At 39.8% G+C, this 20,284-nt stretch overlaps 2 protein-coding genes across 2 annotated transcripts in view; one reads left to right on the top strand and one right to left on the bottom strand.

Annotated features, from left to right (window-relative positions):
• Window positions 1–20,284, bottom strand: part of LOC111585478 (oocyte zinc finger protein XlCOF6.1-like) — a 109,453-nt gene that overhangs the window by 38,539 nt on the left and 50,630 nt on the right. The gene's annotated exons all lie outside the window — the stretch shown is intronic.
• On the top strand, window positions 5,812–10,766 carry kcnj2a (potassium inwardly rectifying channel subfamily J member 2a). The gene is made up of 2 exons (XM_023296266.3): window positions 5,812–5,999; window positions 8,153–10,766. Exon 2 carries the CDS (start codon window positions 8,381–8,383, stop codon window positions 9,662–9,664), a length of 1,284 nt encoding a protein of 427 aa, XP_023152034.1. The 5' UTR covers window positions 5,812–5,999; window positions 8,153–8,380; the 3' UTR covers window positions 9,665–10,766.

Genomic DNA, 20,284 nt, shown 5'->3' with positions numbered 1-20,284 from the left:
ATTTCCATATCATTGCGAGATAGCGGCACGGCATCACTGTAACCATGACAACAAGTGAACACTATGTCAGCTGCCTACTGACGGTCATATGATTGTGATCCTACTACAAATCCACTGCTGAGGACTTACCAGGACTTATCTGTCGGAAATGATACACGGAACAATCGATTAAATTGTGGGGTCGTTTCTGAGTCCCATCAATTCCCGCCACCTGCTACATATTTAGGTCACATGATTTGGTATCCATACATATATGAGATGTGTACTGAGCAAGATGGAGGCCATTATGAGAAACATGGATCATCCACTTCATATCTGCCTCAGTGAGCAACGATACGTCGGTGGCAGTCGGCTCTTATCCCTGCACTACAGGACAGAAAGATTTACAAAATCTTTCATACCATCAGCAATTGGACTATTTAATTCTAAAGTAAACAGATAAGACCCCAGATGATTGAATTTCCCTTCAGGGATAAATAAGGTTATTGTATTGTATTGTATTGTATAATGTACACATGCATAACACGTGCTTGTGCTCAGTACAAGGTCATTTTGTTTGTAGGTACAGCTATATTAAACTGCCACATTCTATGTTGCCATGATTTCTGCCACAAATTTGTTCAAGATTTCACCCGTCGGAAATGATACAACGACTGAGCAGCCTTGGAGGAGTACTGCGCGCTCTGAGTGTTTTTCTTGGTTTCATATAATCTGGGGCAATTTTTTTTTCATTTTTGGTGAATTTTTAAACAATTTCATTTCAGAAATATCACAATTTTACACTTAGATTTGGCTACAGTTTCAGATTAAACTATATGTCACACATGATTAGTTCAAGAACTGGTGTTTAGCTGCTTCAGTCAACAGGTTGTTTGAATGGAGAACAATGAGGAACAAAAACATATATTTATCTATTTATTTTACCAATTAATGCAGCTGATTATTGATAACACACAGCAGCACAATAAAACTGTTAAACTTCATATATTCAAACATGATGTTGTATTGAAGTGCGTGTAGGTCTGACACTGTCTCATAGTGAAGGAAATCACTTTAATTTGTGGCCAAATCAAAGTCCAACTAGAGCTACTGATTGAATAATCTCTATAATAAATACTAATAAACTGATCAGTTTTCTTATTTGTGTTCTATCTTCCATACTATATATGTATAATACAATTGTACTATATTATATATGTGCTATACCCCTGTACTATACTGTATATTATAGTATTTCTATAGTATAGTTATTTCTGTTGCACAACGCTCTCTTCCTCTTTTGCTGCTGTAATCTGATTACTCGATTAATCGCCAGAATAATATAGAATACTGGATTACTAAAATAATCAATAGCTGCAGCCCTAAAGTAAAGTTTGAAGTTTCAGAGCTCTAATGTGTCAGGAATAAGCTGCATTCAGTATCACAGAGCGGGAAAATAAAGATATTAACTCACAGTTTTAACAGTTTTCTCCCTTCACTAGTCTCTTGTATAATTTTCAGTAGCAGCACTTTATACTCTAATAAATATTTACATTCTTCATAGCTCCTTATTACAACAACCTGCACACGACTGGAGTTAAATGATGCAATAAACACCTGATTTTATGCAGCAGAAAGCTGCTGTGATACCAACACAAACAAAACCTGTGGTCTGAAACAGAAGGAACTACAAATCCCGGCTCCTCCTGCTTCATTCTTTCATCTATCTGCTTCGTAACGGAGCCACTGCTGCTCTAAACGTGTAAAATCCAGCTTGTTGTTGTGTTTCCATGTTTCCTCTGAGTCCTCTAGATGCTGCTGCAGGTCAGACTGAGTTCCTGCTCTGCTCTGCGGTGTGTAGTTGTCGTCGTTGTGTGTCTGTGTATGAGTCTCCGCTTATTTCCAGCCTCCAGCTCTCCACCTTGTGGTCCGGTGGCAGCACTGAGCCGCTGCATGCGTTGCTCTCGTTATTGATGGAAATTGGGCATGGAAAGCAAACAGACACACACAACATGCAACAGTTCACTGCCACAGGTGGTCCGGGCTAAATATACGTGGCGCTATAAATAACCCGCGCTAAAAATAAGCCTCACGGGGGGAAAAAGCAGCGGTTCAAAGGGAAAAACATGCGGCCGCGGGTTCACGTTGAATTAGCGAGCAGGAAGAGTGATTTAGTCGACGGCTGCAGGACAACACGGCTGCAGCCTGACCTAAAATTATAGAGCAACAGATGCATAGTCTAAACATCCCAAGCAACTCGATAGCTGAGTGGAGAAAGACAGTCATATCATAATACAGGCATGTAGGCCTTTATTGAGTGAGTCATTCTTTCCGACAGAACACATTTTCCATACCCACATTAAAAAATAAGATCTATGAGAACAACGAATATCACCGAGACCAGGATGAGGGAGCAGGTGGGAAGATCCAGGAAGAATTCTGCAGCACTGTAATGGTTTCACTGGATTCTCTTCTAATCTGGGTCCAAAGTGGCTGATTATTTGTTGCCTTTGGACTAAAACTTGCACCTCTGATGCATTTCTTTTCTTCTGTGCATTTCTTAGAAGTATATTACACAGCAGGAATGTTGTCTAAATGTAAATATTAATCAAAATTGATGCTTCTCTGGTGGTTATTTTGGTTCATACTGACCTCTGATTGAGCGGTCGAAGGTTTAAAGGTGTACTTTGTCTCCTAATTTGTAGTTCATTTAACTTTTTCGGCACAGTTTGTTGCTTTCCTTTGAACCGTATGTATGAAATATGTATATTATGTGGTCGTAAAGATGCCTAGATTTAATTAGACACTTCTCTGGTGGTTATTTTGGCTCATATTAATCTCTGATTGAGATTGAAGGTGTCAACAGCATTTAAAGTGTAGTTTGTGTCCAAATTTGTATTTAACTTTTTTGCATTCCTTTCAACCATATGTTTGCAATAAGTAGATTATGCAGTATTTAAGACATCTAGATTTAAGTTTTAATCCAAATTGATGGTTCTCTGGTTGTTATTTTGGTTCATATCGACCTCTGATTGAGATTAAAGGTGTCAATGATGTTTGAAGCTGTAGTGTTGCTCCTACATTGTGGTTAATTTAACTTTTTTTGCACAGTTTTTGCATTCCTTTGAACCACATGTATGCAATAAGTATACTATAAGGTCCTAAATATATCGAGATTTAAGTTTTAACCCAAATTGATGCTTGTCTGGCAGTTATTTTGGTTCATATTTCAGTTTTAAACTGCTCTAATCTCATTTTATTGACCCTTGATTGAAAGATTGAAGGTGTCAATGGTGTTTAAAGTTGTAGTTCGTCTCCTATTTTGTGGTTAATTTAACTTAAAGACGTCTAGATTTAAGCTTTAACCCAATTAGATGCTTCTCTGGTGGTTATTTTGGTTCATATTTTAGTTTTAACTCATCTACTCTTTTATTGACCTCTGATGGAGATTGAAGGTGTCAGTGGTGTTTAAAGTTGGAGTTTGTCTCCTACTTTGTGGTTAATTGAACTTTTTTTGCACATTTTTTGCATTCCTTTCAACCATATGTATGCAATAAGTATATAATGTGGTAGCAAAGACGTCTAGATTCAAGCTTTAACCCAATTAGATGCTTTTCTGGTGGTTATATTTCAGTTTTTAACTGCTCTACTCTCATTTTAATGACCTCTGATTGAGACTGAAGGTGTCAATGGTGTTTAAAGTTGGAATTTGTCTCCAAATTTGGGGTAAATTTAACTTTTTTTTGCACTCCTTTCAACCGTATGTATGCAATGAGTATATTATGTGGTCGTAAAGATGCGTAGATTTAAGTTTTAACCCAAACTGATGCTTCTCTGGTGGTTATTTTGGTTCATATTGACCTCTGATTGAGACTAAAGGTGTCAACAGTGTTTAAAGTTGTAGCTTGTCTCTAAATTTGTGGTTAATTTAACTTTTTTGCAGTCTTGTCAACCGAATACATGAAATAAGCATATTATGTGGTCGTAAAGATGTCTAGATTTAAGTTTCAATCCAAACTGATGCTTCTCTGGTGGTTATATTTCAGTTTTAAACTGCTCAACTCTCATTTTTTTGACCTCTGATTGAGACTGAAGGTGTCAATGCTGTTTAAAGTTGTAGTTTGTCTCCTACTTTGTGGTTAATAAGATTTTTTGCATATTTATTGCATTCCTTTCAATCATATGTATGCAATAAGTATGTTATACAGTTGTAAACAGGTCAAGATTTAAGTTTTACTCCAAATTAATGCTTCTCTGGTGGTTATTTTGGTTAATATTCCAGTTTTAAACTGCTCTGTTCTCATTTTTTTAATGTTTGATGGAGATTGAAGGCGTCAACAGTGTTTAAAGTTGGATTTTGTCTCCTACTTTGTAGTTAATTGAACTTTTTTGGCACATTTTGTGCTTCCTTTCAATCATAGGTTTGCAATAAGTATATTATGTGGTAGCAAAGACGTCTCTATTTAAGTTTTAACCCCGCTAGACGCTTTTCTGGTGGTTATTTTGGTTCATATTCCAGTTTTAAACCTCTCTATTCTTATTTTATTGACCTCTGGTGGAGATTGAAGGTGTCAACGGTGTTTAAAGTTGTGGTTTGTCTCCTATTTTGTGATTAATTTAACTTTTCTGTACATTTTTTGCCTTCCTTTCAACCGTATGTTTGCGATAATTATATTATTTGGGGTTCATATTCCAGTTTTAACTCCTCTCCTCTCATTTTATTGACCTCTGATTGAGATCTAAAGAAAAACTTTGTGGTTTATTACACTTTATTGCAACTTTCTTACATTTATTTCACTGGCCAGTTTATTTTACGTACATTACATGGTAGTAAAGGGGTTTAGATTCAAGTATTAACCTAAACTTGGGTTCACATTTTACTAACCTCTGATCGTTAAAAATACTGGTAATTTGAACTGTTTTGGAGAGCTGGACCTAATTTTACACATTTTTTTTTAAAGCATATGCTTCTACACAGCAGTAATATTGTCTAGAGGAAGCAGTAAAATGAGGCAAAAGCCTAAATGTATGCTTCTCTGATAATAATTTTGACTCATATTTCAAGCATTAAACTCTCTTTCTGTCATTTTTATAAACAATCATTGACATTTATCGTGTTACCAGAGTTGAAAGTTGCATTTTATGTGTTGTTTTATGGTAAAAATCTTCTGGTATTGAACTTTTCTGCAGAGCTGGACCAAGTTTTTCTGGATTTCTTTCAGTTGTGTGCTTCTTATAAACATACTACATGGTAGTAATATCATCTGGATTTATGTATTAATTTCAACAGATGATTTTCTGATATTTGTTTGGTTCGTATTTCAGTTTTTAACTCATCTCTTGTCCGTTTTATTAACTTCTGGTTGAGATTTACGTTGCCACCAGTGTTAAAAGTAGCTGCATGTTTGTTCCCTTTTGGTGAAAACTTTTTTTTTTTTTTTTTTTTGCAGAGCTGCACCAACTTTCATGCATTTTTTTCGGCTTGGTGTTTGCTATAAATATATTATAAGGTTGTAATACTGTCCAGATAAGAAGGCGATGCTTTTTCTGGCATTAATTCTGTCTCATTTTTCGTTTTTTTCGCCTTTTCTCTCTGGTTTTTAACCCCTCATTGAGCCTAAACGTGTCCTCAACCAATTAGTGTCACATTTCTCTCCATTGCTTCCATGTTCGCATCTCCAACTTGCAAAATCAGACCCAAAAAAGCCGCCTAATTGCGCCTGTTCCGCAGTGTGTGCGCGCCGGCCGCCTCGGTCTCATTGGCCGGGCGGGGAGCGGAGGAGGGGCCGCGCCGGTGCATGCTGTTTAAAACGTTGCGGGGGGACTCACAGCGAAGCACATTACCGGGACCGGTCCTCCAGAGACATGAGGGGAGTTTCTCACTTCATCTTGTTCAAGCCAAAATAAACAAGGAGCGCACGGCAGCGAGCCTGAAGGATAAACGGAGGCCGAAACACCGAGAGACGCCTGGATTATATTTCAGAGAGCTGACTCCAGACCGGCGCACAGATGAGCAACAGGTAGAGAAACATCACTTTTCTGCTCTTTTGCTGAACTCTGCCCTCATATGAAGTGTTTTAAGTCCAACAGCTGCTCTTATTAAACTCTCCTGGCCAGGTTTTTATGCTCCATGACGCGCAAACTTCCTGATTTTTTACGCACGACTTGTGTCCCGCGAACCGCCAAAAAAGTTCCACTCAGTCCGGTCTCGCTTCAGATTTTTCTGCATTTCACAACAAGTTGTGACTCCTGACGAGTGCGAGCTGTGAGCTGAGCGTGCGTGTGTCGGTGTCCGGGTGTGTATGCGTGTGTATGATTGCATCAGAAGCCGTTTTTTCCAGCCCGCACCTGTTAACATTTGTCGCTGGCATTTGGTGCATTCTTCGGGCAGCTCTGTGCGCCTCTGTACAGTCAGACAGGCTTCAGTTACACTCTTTAAAACACTGTACAGGCGCAGGAACAGAGGTACGAATCACAGAAAGACAATTTTCTATCATTATTAATGTGGTATGTGGCTATTTAGGAGGTTATTCCATCTTTTTTCTGCTCATTATGAAAGAAAAAAGTTCAGATTTGGCAGCTAAAAATGAATCTTAACAAACTGTAAAAAAGCCTGCTGCAGTGTTTATAGATCATATTTATATATATTTACATTCCAGCCATCATCTGAATAAAGATTAATTAACAGTGCAGCTTCCTTTGTACTCAGGACCAGCAGTGCATGTGATACTGGCTGAACTTTTCCCCTCCAAGTACATAAAACCCTGCAGACGGGTTGCATCAGCCGCTTTTACTTTGTGTAGGTGTGAAACTACATTATGAGTCAGCTGTGGCTGCATCTGCTGGATCTAAGGTGACACTGAGTGGTCATTCTTGCTTTTCCCTCCTGGCCTCCTCCTCATCTTTAACTCTCGTGCCACAAATAGAAATCCATCCAAAGAGAAAAGAACACAACGCTGTGGCAGGTCACTGTACATTTTGTTGCCAGGACAGCCGAGCCTAATGAGAGGTGTTGGAGCTGTGAATCCTCGCGGGGCGGCCGTTATTGCAGCAGCGAGCACGAGTCCCGGAGGGCTCTGTGAGAGTCAACAAGCTGTGCATCTCTTCTGCAGATCCGAGCGCGATGCTCACACTTTCCCCTAAAGATTCTGTAGGATAACAGAGCCGGTACACAAATGCTGAGCTGACATGATGTCATGTTTACCTTCTGCAGCTCTGCAAAGAGGAAAGTTCACAGAAAAACTGCAGTTGTGCACGCAGACGGCCGATAAAACTCCTAAAAGTGCTTGTGATCGGGTAGATAATGTACCAGTAGTCGTACGTTTAAAACATCTTTTGCATTTCTTGATTTAGAAAAGCAAAAACATGAAGCTGTGCATTAATGACGCACCGCTGAGGAACAACAACAAATCCTGCATGTTTAAATCAGTGCTGCAGCTTGAGGTTATTTTCAGTGTCATTGTTTTCTGGATTATATGATTGGTCAAATGTCTCATTTTGTTCAAAGATATTCAGTTTACCGTCGCAGAACAGGAAAAAAACAGAAAATTGTCACATTTCAGAGGCTGCAATCAGAGAAATTTAGACTTTTTCCCTTAAGAAGTTGCTTAAACTGATTATCAAAGTTTAACTTGACAGCTGATTTTACTAATTAAATGAATTGCAGCAGCTCCAGTTGAAATTGTAACTTTCTGTGGATTTTACAGCGAAGAAACTGACCTGTGTGTCTACTCTAAGCTTTCTCAGTGTCAACTGTTTACATAATCCATCAGTGGTGCAAAACCAGCGGTCCATGAGATCCCATAGAAACGCTGTAACCCACAATCCAGCTAGAAACGATCGGGTCACTGCAGTGCAGCCAAAGAAAACAAGCCGACTTTGAAAACGTCCAATAACGGGACCTGAGAGCAATTACTGCGTGGCCTCTCTCAGTGAGAGCTGAAATGTTAGATGGTTAAATATCACTGTTGTTGTTTGTCATAACTGGATGAAATATAGTTGGCAGAGGGAGACAAGCTGCTCTGATTCTGGTAGAAAGTTCGGATGGTTTTTCTCAGGCTGCACGCACAGCTGACTGAACAGTGGGGAAGTTTTTGATTCAGCTCAGTTATTGTGTGATTTATGTGGAAGCTGCTTTCTCTAACAGACTTGTTCTGTTTCTGTTTTCCTGCAGCAGATGACGTTGATGAGGTCCAGCCGCCTGATGAAAGAGGAGTGAAAGCTTCACCTCCTCTCGTTGCACTCGTCTGAAGAGGCGTCCACTCGGCCCGCCTCACTTTGTCACCGATTCCTCTCTGAGTTGGTCCCCGAAAGCGTTTCAAAACTGTTTCTCCAACGCTTCTTCCAGAAACTCGGACTGTTTTCCGCAGCAGAAGCAGCACAGCCCTCCCAGACTGAGGTGATGGGAAGCGTGCGAGCCAGCCGCTACAGCATTGTGTCATCAGAGGAGGACGGCATGAAGCTTGCCACTATGGCAGTACCCAACGGCTACGGCAACGGCAAGGGCAAAGTGCACACAAGGCACCAGCCGCCGAGCAGATTCGTAAAGAAGGACGGTCACTGCAACGTGCAGTTCATCAACGTGAGCGAGAGAGGTCAGCGGTACCTGGCTGACATCTTCACCACCTGTGTGGACATCCGCTGGAGGTGGATGTTCATCATCTTCTGCCTCGCCTTCTTGCTGTCGTGGCTGTTCTTTGGCTGCGTCTTCTGGCTGGTCGCCATCTTTCACGGGGATTTAGAGAACAACGCCCAGAAGTGCGTCTCCAATGTCAGCAGCTTCACCGCTGCCTTCCTCTTCTCCATTGAGACTCAAACTACTATCGGTTACGGCTACAGATACGTGACAGACGAGTGCCCCGTCGCCGTCTTCATGGTGGTTTTCCAAAGCATCGTCGGCTGCATCATTGATGCCTTCATCATTGGTGCCGTCATGGCGAAAATGGCGAAGCCCAAGAAGAGGAATGAAACTCTGCTTTTCAGCCACAACGCCACAGTGGCCATGAGGGACAACAAGCTGTGCCTGATGTGGCGAGTTGGTAACTTAAGGAAGAGCCACCTGGTGGAGGCTCATGTACGAGCTCAGCTGCTGAAATCCAGAACGACGCCGGAGGGGGAGTACATCCCCCTCGACCAGATGGACATCGACGTCGGCTTCGACAGCGGAGTCGACCGTATCTTCCTCGTCTCCCCGATCACCATCGTCCACGAGATCGACGTGGACAGTCCCTTCTACAACATGAGCAAGCAGGACCTGGAGAGCTCAGAGTTTGAAATCGTGGTGATCCTGGAGGGCATGGTGGAGGCGACGGCCATGACCACGCAGTGCCGCAGCTCCTACGTCGCCAGCGAGATCCTCTGGGGCCACCGGTTCGAGCCGGTGCTCTTCGAGGAGAAGAACTACTACAAGGTGGACTACTCCCGCTTCCATAAGACATACGAGGTTCCCAGCACTCCTCTGTGCAGCGCCAGAGACCTCGCAGAGAAAAAATACATCCTCTCCAACTCCAACTCCTTCTGCTACGAAAACGAGATGGCGCTGGAGAACAAGGAGGACACGGACGAGGGGAACGGGGGCAGCGTTGGGCCCGACGGCACCCAGACGGACAACATCTCAGAGACCGAACACAGCCAGGCCACGGTGCCGCTGGAGCCTCGGCCGCTGAGACGAGAGTCAGAAATATGACTGTTGAGACCTCAGACCTCACGTGAGAGATTTCCTAAGAATCGCCTCTCTGTTCTGAGAGGCTCAGCGAGCCGAGCTGGGCCTCGGGCAGAGGACAAGCCGAACGGTACTGCTGTGGGAAGCGGCGAGGTTTAAAACTTTGTATGTAAGAGTCTGCTTGAACTTTGACTACATACAGTATGACAAAACACAGCACTATGAACCACATGCATATTTGCAGATTGAATTCTCCATGAAGTCCCCATGAATGTGTGCTCAGTGTCTGACGACTGCAAAGAGGAAGGAGGTTGTTGCTGACTTGAAAACTGCAGGCATGTCTCAGTTGCTCTGTCCAGCTGGAACAAGATGCTTTTATAGTGCTGCTAGTAAATAGTGGAAAAGCCTTTAAATAAAGACGCTTTAGTTTTTCATGTAGAACCAAAGAGTAAAAAACGCAGGTGTCTGGAACAAAGAAGGTACAAGTAGAGTATTTGTTCATGAGCTGGTCTCATCGCAGACGTCATGCAATAACCGATAGAGAAACATTACTTTGCCTTGACAGCACTGATTCCCTGAGCTTTATCCTCTAGTCGAAGCTGGTCAGACTGATGGAAACATGCCTGCTCAGGTCGAGGGGTCGGAGCAGGGTAGTACTAATGACATCAAACTGACAGAAATCACTCATTTAAACCGAGACCGGGGTGAGATGAGAATCTGAGCGCCTGATTCGGACGTTATCGTCACACATCGTTCCTTTACATATGGGACGTTCTACATCTTCAACTATTCATTAAATCGGCAACTATTTTATCATCGATAGTGGGTTTGTGTGGTTTTATCTTTGGTTCCAGCTTGTTAAATGTGAATATTTTTTCTGGTTTTGCTCCAACTCAGTGACAGTAAACTGAATATCTTTGGGTTGTGGACAAGACATTGGCTAGCTTGGGCCATTAGTTGGACCAAACAATCAGTTAATTGAGAAAATGATGGTTATGTGCAGTCCTACCAAACAGCAACTGAAAATGTGAGTGTCATAATGAGATTCAAGTGAGAAAATGAAACTATAGTTGTGGTCTGAGATGCGACTCAAACTGAAAGTCTGCAGAAAATCTCGACTTTGTTCCTCTTTAAGGTTTCATCATCCCTACACGAGGCGACTAGAAACTCCCTGCTGATTCAAATATATCTAACGGAACGATTTGTGAAAATAACGCTGATGACATCCAAAACAGGCGATCTTAATGTTCTTAAAAGTGCTGCTATGATGTTGCTCCTTCTTTTCCTTTTTTTTGTTTTCTTTACGGTTGATAAAAAATGCCAAAGAGTATTATTATCATAGTTATGTGTTCCTTAAAAACAACACCTGATTAGATTTGGTACAGAGAAGTAGAACGTTTTAATAAGGTTTGTTTTTCAAGAGCATGTGTACAGTTTATCTTCTTCTTTTTGTTTTGTTTTTTTTTTTTAATCATTTTTATCTCGAGCCACTTCATCAAGCCTTAATCTGGACGCTCAAAAGTGTAAAGAAATCAAACAGAAATCACGACTTCTGTGGCGTTTGATGACTAGCTTGAACCAAAAAGATTTCGGACGCTGGTTTTAAAGGTTTTAAACGTATATCAAAGTAAAGCCACGCTCCTTTTGCTCTGAGTTTTCATCCTCTGCTTTTGTTTTTTACCTGAGAATGTAAGAATTCAAAAAGCCAAATGTACTGTAACCCCGGCATACGAAGGCACAACGGTTTGCATCAATATATTCTGTATCTTTTTGTTTTAAAAACCTGCAGACGTAAAGCCGCTCGGCTCCATAGATCCTACTCCTGTAAATACCTCCCTCCCTCCCTGTTGCAGTAAATTTTGTATCAGTCTTCCAAATGTACTGCAAAACCACGGAATGTACAGATTTTTGTATTAATATTATTATTATTATTATTGTACATGATATTATATTGTTCTTTTTCAATAAAATGTCAGTGGACAATCAGAACCAGGACGAGTTGCTTGTCATGAATTTGCATTTAGTTTTAACACATGATTTAATTTTTATAAATCTCACTTTTTAATGCAAAAACAAAGAACAAAGTTTTAGACTATTTATCTTTGGGATAAATAAAGTTTTACATATATTTTCTTACAATATGTTGCACTGGAAACAACACAAGCTAACCAATAATGGAAAAAACATAATAACTTGTTATATTTGCTCAGGTACAGCACTTTTTGCACAACTTTGAGATATTTAACTGCCATTTTATAGTACTAGACTCATCTATATTTATTTGACAACTATAGTTACCCTAGAAAATAAAATCTTTACATGGAACGGATTATTTTTTATAGCGTTATATTGCTAATTTTGAGGCCTTAATTGAGTAATATGAGGGAAACAGCACAAAAAAATAGAGGCAACAGAGTGTTCCCTGTTGAGATGAATAAAGTTTTACATATATTTCTTACAGTATTTTGCACTGGAATCAACACAAGCTCACTAACATGTACCATCACTTGGTATATTTACTCATTTATTGTGCAATTTTCAGATACTTTACTGTCATTGTACACAACTTGACACCTTAAAGTTACTTTAAAGATGAAGTTTTTACATACAAAGCATACAATCAACTATAATTCAATGCATTTTTAAAGATTTATACCTGAATTAGCTGCACTTCACCCTAAAAATGCTGATTGTATGTAAATAACATTCCAATAATATATTATAAACCTTTAAGAGGACCCACCTAATGAGAACTTTCACTACATTTTGTACTTCTGCCAAAGTAAAATCAGGACTTTTACATGTAATGGAGTATTTTTATAGCGTGGTATTGCTAATAAGAGTGAAACAGCACACAAAAAAAATAGGGGGAACAGAGTGTTTCCTGTTGAGATTAATAAAGTTTTACATACATTTTTTACAGCATCTTTCACTAGAAACAACACAAGCTCATTAACAAGGAAGAAGTTCGTGCAATAACTTGGTATATTTACTCATGTACTTCCAACAACTTGTGTGTTTTATTTTGCTCATTTTGCGCCATGTTTGTGGTTGTTTCTTATTTCTGTCATGTCATGTCTCATTTTAGTCACTTTGTGTCTCTTTCTTGTCATTTGTATGTTGTTTCGTTTTATATCCCATCATTTTCCACCTTGTTTTTTTGCTCGTTTTGGTCATTTTGTCTCCACATATTACATGATATATTCAAATATTTCCATGTTTCCAGCCTCTATGGACTTTTCCTCTCTACTCTGCTCATCATCTGTAGAAAGATGTTTCACCATGCTGAATGTATCTCCAACAACTTGCTGCTCTGTTCATTGTTTCTGAGCCATGCTGCATTTATTTTATTGATCCAGTAGGAAGGATTTTCCACTCAGTTGCTCTGTGGAAACACTGCCTGCAGTGCAACCCGAAAACTTAAATTCTCAGATATATATATAAAATTTTTTTTTTTTTTTTTTAAACAGGATCTGGTGCAAATGCTTTACATTTGGGTGGATTTTTTAAAAACAAGATCTGTAGATTAGACTGGGATTTGGGTAATTTTATTGACCTGATTGGTTCAACAAGCTGAAAGTTGAAAATCACATGCTTCGTCCCTGACAAATGGTATAATTTTAACATTTAAAAAAAATGAAAACATGCATTTCAAACTTATTGGTAGGTTTTGGAGTTCAGACCCTTACATAAATAGTTTTAACAACATTTCTTTTGGTGGAATATCATCTGTGAATGCTTTTGAGCCATGCTGCATTTATTTTATTGATCCAGGAGTCACTCAGAGAGAATCAGTTGTTGATGAAATATTGCAATTGTAAGCTTAGATTTGGTTCATTTTCAGAAGAAAGTTGAAAATCTGATGATGCTTCCTTTTTCCTGCTGATGTAAACATTTTTTTAAACAAACATCTCTTTCAGATCTGAGTTTTGAAGCTTACAGGGCAACTTTTTGGAGATTGAACATTTGCTTCAAGCTTTATGACATAAACTCATCAAACAAATGGAACAAAAAGTTTTCCTCCAGAAGTGAAGCTCCGTTACTTGTATATTAAACACTACGTAGTTGTTTCCCACCATCGGTCAGAGTGTTGGAGGATCACTGTCTAAGCAGCAGAGAGCTCTGATGTTAACCAGCCGCCTCATTCTGCGCTGGACGGATTAACACCTTCTCCTCATCCCTCATCCTGTCCTCCACCATTCCTCTTACATAACATCTGGTCATTTCTCAGGTATGAATCCATCCAGTGAGATCAGATCAGGCGATAACGAGAAAACATTCGATTTTAATGTTATCTGGTCTGAATGAAGTTTTTGCTGGCCGAGAGAAGAATGTTTTTCTTGGTAAGATGTTGACTTTGTCTTTTTACAGCAAACACATCTGCTGGTTCTACTATTCATCTTATGGATGAAAACAATCAGACTGGACTGTTTTATCACTATGTCTTATTTTGCACCAATTATAAAATAGTTCACTGCTTTCACATCTGTTAATATCCATCTACTAGAACAGCAGCCAGGCAGTATTTTACTACATTATTGCACTATCCATTGGACTGCTTGTTTCTTAGTGTCGTCTTTTTTGTTTTTTACTCTGCCAAGGAACAGCAGAGTTATGTGACAATCGGCGTACGTTAGTCTGTTTGACTGTCGCTCTGTTAGCAACATTACTCAATAAAGGACTAATGGATTTGGATGAAATTGGCAGTGATGCAGCTTATAGTCTGGATCGATGGATTTGTTCAAGATTTCTGTATCATTGCAAGATAGCGGCACAGCATCACTGTAACTATGACAACAAGTGAACGCTATGATTGTGATCCTACTACAAATCCACCACTGCGGACTTATCAGGACTTATCCGTCAGAAATGGTACAAGCAACAACTGATTAAATTGTGGGGGTGTTTCTGAGTCCCATCAATTCCCACCACCCACTACATATTTAGGTTTAGGTCATGTGATTTTGTATCCGTATGTCCGTGATATTAGCATGCTAACAAGACAAATTGAAATAAGCTGGTAGGCACTATGTCTGCTAAACATCAGCATATTTTACTAAGAGCTTCAGCAGAAATCAGCTGGACTTATTTTAAAGAGAAGTTCATTTTCATTGTAAACGCTTTAGCAATGCTGATGTCAACATTTAGCATCCCAGTTCTGCTCTTCCTAACTGCCACCTCAGTGAATTCTATAACTGTCATTTCTAATTTTTTTCTTGCATCGGTCAAAATCTAAAGGAGCAATGTGATACTAGGACTTAGCAGCATCATCTAAAAGGCTAAAAACAAACCTTCTTCGGCCGGTGTTTGGTTTTCTGGATTCACTGACTTCATAAAACAGGTGCCACTCCCTGTTTGGATATAAAAAGCTCATTCTAAACTAATGAAAAGTCTTATTTTAAGGCAATTAAACACTAGTAAACACATAATTAGGACTGTTATTTTCCATTTCTGCCAACAGAACCCGATGACTCTGGACTTTTAACAGATCAATCCATCTCTAGTCATCAATTAAACCCATAAAAACTCATCTTTGAGTATCAAAGTTGAACATTTATCCATAAAAATAATCATTTCCTGCCCTAGAAATGGTTTAGGGGTAACACTCACTGCAGCTCTGGCACACCAGCTCACCTACAAACCTGCTCAAACGCTGCAAAATTACTCTGCTGCCAAGTTGTAAAATTAAGTAATTTAGTCATGTGTTGGAACCAGAAACCGATTCTGAAGATGAATAGTGACAGAAAAACTCCCACTTTGCAGACTGAGGATTATTGCTTTGTAAGTTTTTACATACAAAAAATTAAAAATATAAAATGCATAACAAGCAAAGATGAGACTTCGATGACTTTATTAATCCCTAGAGGGAAATTAAGTTGTTATAGGAGCATGGATATTCAATAAAGGAGTAAACAAGAAGAGATTATTATGGAATAAAGTGAAGGTAAAATAAAATGGAATACAGCGGTCCCTCGTCTATCGTGGGATGGACAAAAATCTGCGAAGTGGTGATCTTATATTTATGTCATTATTTATATATATTTTAAGGCTTTATAAACCCTCCTCCCACTCTTATAAACACTTCCTGTGCTCTGAAACACTTTCTACACTGGTAGACCGATGTAATTTTCTAATTTTCTGTGATGACAAGTATCTTCCTCTGGCGCTTGGATTTGGTGCCAGCAGCCTTAGAAGGAGCAGAACGTTTGATCAACATCGTAGGGCTTGAAATAAATTAAATTTTTTTAAAAAAAAATGTCACAAAAACACAACACCGCATAGCAACACTATAGTCAGCAATCAGATGTCGATGTGAAACGGAGAAGGCCAGATGCTGAATGCTGCTATAGACGGGAGTCTGAGGAGACTGATGCTATGATTACTGAGCCAATCAGAGCCCAGCGTTCTACGTATTTTAGTTCCATTAAATATTCTTTTAATATGTTTTAATTATCATTTTTAAAAAATTTTTTTGATGTTGTTTTCAGTTTGTTAGGGTAGAAACTGCTTATTTTACCACAAAAATACTTAAAATAATAAACATATAAAAATATCTATACACGACAAAATCCTGCGGTATAGCGAAAAATCCACGATACAAATTTAAATACAGACAATCTAAAAATCTGCAATACAGTGAGATCACAAAAAGTGAAGGGACGACTGTAACATGAAAATATATAACATACAAGAAAAGCACTGATGGGACTCAGAAACAACCCCACAATTTAATCAATCGTTCCTCGTATTATTTCCGACGGATAAGTCTCGATAAGTCCTCAGCGGTGGATTTGTAGTAGGATTACAATCACGTGATCGTTAACAGGCAGCTGACGTAGTGTTCACATGTTGTCATAGTTACAGATTCAACACCGACAGGGAGCTGGTGTATTACCACAACGGAGGAATCCTCAACTATATTATCTGCAAGATGTCTGAAAACTAACACATTTATCTTTCTCATTCTCAGCTACAGTAGCATAACTGTAAAAAACAAATCATGTAGTGGTTGTCAGGACAGTCCGTCCAAGAATTGTCCAGTCATTTCCCACATTTGGTGCACTTTCGGCATTTAAATTCAACTGATTTACAGCCTCAGTTGTTCTTATTTTTGAGAATGCTGCTGTTGACGACACAGCTAAATATAAATGACGTGAGTATTTAGATAGCATATCTATTCCCCCAATGCTGGTTTGTGCATATTCAATACGTACCTCGGAACCTTTAGCAAGCACTGGTTTCTCTTAGGACCGGTCGGAGTGGGACCTAATTATTATGTATCTGTTATTATTATTATATATTTATGTATCTATGTTCTATGTGGAATAGATAAATTAACAATCTCCACTTATTTTAGCGTCAGCTGGAAAGCAAAAACACACACAAAAAAGTTTTTCATTTAATTGTAAATAAATTCAGGCATCAAGGGGTTAATTAAGGACTAACTGGTTGGTTGATTGAACATCATTCCATTTTAAAAAGCCTGAAGCAGACTGTTTAACTCCTGTTTCTGAGCCTGAACGTTTGTTTCCAGCCTCCAGCTGATCATATCTGAGCTCCGTCACCACTGTTTCAACTCTCGCTGCCTTTGTTATGGAAAGAGTTGCGTACGCGGGAGGAAAGTGATTTTTCAAGCTGGCACCGAACATGCCGTCATGAGCAGTAAGTTGTGCAACGGGAAGTCAGAATTTCCACTTGGTCCAAATGGGTCACAACCGAGCAGAGTCGTCTTAATCCGTCGGTTGCCGCGGCGAAGCTTCACTCCGTGGACAGTCTGGTCCGGCCAGGCGGGGGTCCGTGTGAAGCAGGAAGACTCTGCCTCGGCTCAAGACAAAACACAGCGAGGATCACAGGTCTGGGCGAGAGCTGGGTCCGTTTGAACGCCGGGTTCCCAGAAGCCTCGATGAAAGCCAGGGGTTCCGGTTATAGTTCAGGAGCCGGGATTGTGTTTGTGTTGCGGGTCCAAGCTTTCTACTCCGGCGTTGTTGTTGTTTCCAGATCGCGGCCGTCGCTCTGAGAGCTCAACGAGCTGTGCAGCGCGACGTATAAAACACAAATAAATAGTGATAAAAAGTAAACTGTTTGGATACTTGATATCTCAGGCGTTTACACAGAAATAATGGAAGTTGGCCTAACATTTACCTTTGGATGTTTACTCCCCTGATATACAGAGTTATTGTTTTCATAAACAGGCAGCGATGGAGCAGCACAATAGAAGCAGACGTCCACCTTCGGCAGAAAGAGCTGCAGCAGCGCTACTCTTCCTCTGGCACAGGAACTGAGCTTCAATGTGCCTTTCCTGGTCACAACTTTAAATTAATAATCCAATAAATAAATGCTAAATTAAATGGTGTGACCGGAAAGTCCCTCCTTACTTTCCCACCCTGCAGGGACCGAATGCCGCCAGAAAAAAAAGGCTTTTGTTTACCAAAAAAAAAAAAAAATCAACAAATCAGGTGGATTTCTCCTGTATTTTTCCGAGCTTCTATACGGCGTCGTGGATCAAAGCCTGAGATGTGATTTGAAATTATGTCTGGGAGGAAAAATGAAACACAGATCCTGATTATAATAAGCAAGAAATGTGAGTCATCTTCTGTCTCTTACCCTCTTTTCAACATGATCGAGATGAATCAGATACTGTAACTGCTTTACGTCAGATGAACGAATCTCTCTCTCTCTCTCACACACACACACACACACACACACACAGAAACACATAGAAACACACACACACACACACACAGAAACACACACACACAGAAACACACACACACACACACACAGAAACACATAGAAACACACACACACACACACACACACACACAGAAACACATAGAAACACACACACAGAAACACACACACAAACACACACACACACACACACACACAGAAACACACACACACACAGAAACACACACACACACACAGAAACACATAGAAACACACACACACACACACACACACAGAAACACATAGAAACACACACACAGAAACACACACACAAACACACACACACACACACACAGAAACACACACACACACAGAAACACACACACAAACACACACAGAAACACACACACACACACACACACACACACACACACACACAGAAACACACACACACACACACACACAGAAACACACACACACACACACACACAAACACACACACACAGAGAAACACACACACACACACACACACACACACACACACACACACAGAAACACAGAAACACACACACAGAAACACACACACACACAGAAACACAGAAACACACACACATACACACAAACACACACACACACACACACACAAACACACACACACACAAACACACACAGAACCACACACAGAAACACACACACACACTAAGCAGCAGCATCATGTTCAAAGCCGACTCCACAAGTTGACTTTAGTGTCAATCTTCCTTTACGACAAACCCCAGAATTTTCCACTGAGTCGAGCTGACGTCCAGTTCTGCTGCTTTTTTTTTCTGTGCAGTTAAGGAAAGTCAAAGTGATACAAGCATGAGAAAAAAATGTTCCTCTTTCTAAGAAACGCTCCGAGACGACAACATCCCAGAGTTCACCGTGGAATTAACTAACGTTTATGAATCACTTTGTGCTAAAGTTTGAGGAACTTTTGATTCTTATTAATCGCCAGAAAGGAAACTGATCAGTCTGAAAATGAAATCTGCAGCAGAACAACGAGTTCAAACATCAGCCAGAGTCATAACTGATGGAATAAATGGGACAGATTACGTTTCTGTAGCTGAGTTCCAACTTTTCACCAGTCCTTAAACTAGACAGCTGTGATGTGCAGATCCATTATAAGTCGACCAAATACATCTGAAAACCAGACGTTTCATCAAAACCACTTCATTCTACATGTTTCATTTACAAATTTGGAAAAACTTAACCCAAGTCTCCAGATCTCAGTGTCCAAAGATGAGGATTTGCTGCTTTTCTTTGTTACGTGTCATTGAAAACTCAATATTTTGAACTTATGAAATGCATTAATTACAAAGAAACAACAAAATTAACAATTACAGGAGGTCCTTGGTTTACAACGTCCTCAACTTACGGCGTTTCATGGTTACGTCGCCATCACCCATAAATTTATTAAGAAAGTCTTGTTGCATCATTTGGTACATACGGCGTTTGCAATGTTAAAACTAATTTTGAACTAGTTGGCAAGCAGAGCGGACGAATACATCATCAGGAAGACGGCTTTGTTTACATTCGCTAGTTTTACGCTACATATGTACATATATGAGTTCCAACTTGGGGTGAAAATCTTGTTACGTCGTGCTGTAGCAACGGAATTCCGACGTAAGTCATGACCCCCCAGTATATGTTTTTTTTTTTTTTTTTAAAAAAAACATCTTTTGCATTTCTGAATTTAAAAAAAAAAGTGTTACTTTATGATTTGTATGAGCCCTGAAAAAAGCTCCTCGGCACCACTCACAAGCTGGGACAGTTTTTGGTTGAACTGCAGGCAGTGTGGATATACAGTAAAAACGTATTTAGTAAAATATCTATCGTATGTTACGTCTCCATGTTTTCCAGTATTGATAACACCTGTTGGCACTTGAGAATTTTTTTCTACATGTTGCTTTCAGGTTTGTTACAGTTTTTGTCAAA

This window comes from Amphiprion ocellaris, chromosome 18 (assembly GCF_022539595.1).
Source record: "Amphiprion ocellaris isolate individual 3 ecotype Okinawa chromosome 18, ASM2253959v1, whole genome shotgun sequence".
NCBI lineage: Eukaryota > Metazoa > Chordata > Actinopteri > Pomacentridae > Amphiprion > Amphiprion ocellaris.
The sequence above is the reverse complement of the archived record's forward strand: the minus strand, read 5'-3'. Positions and strand labels throughout refer to the sequence as shown.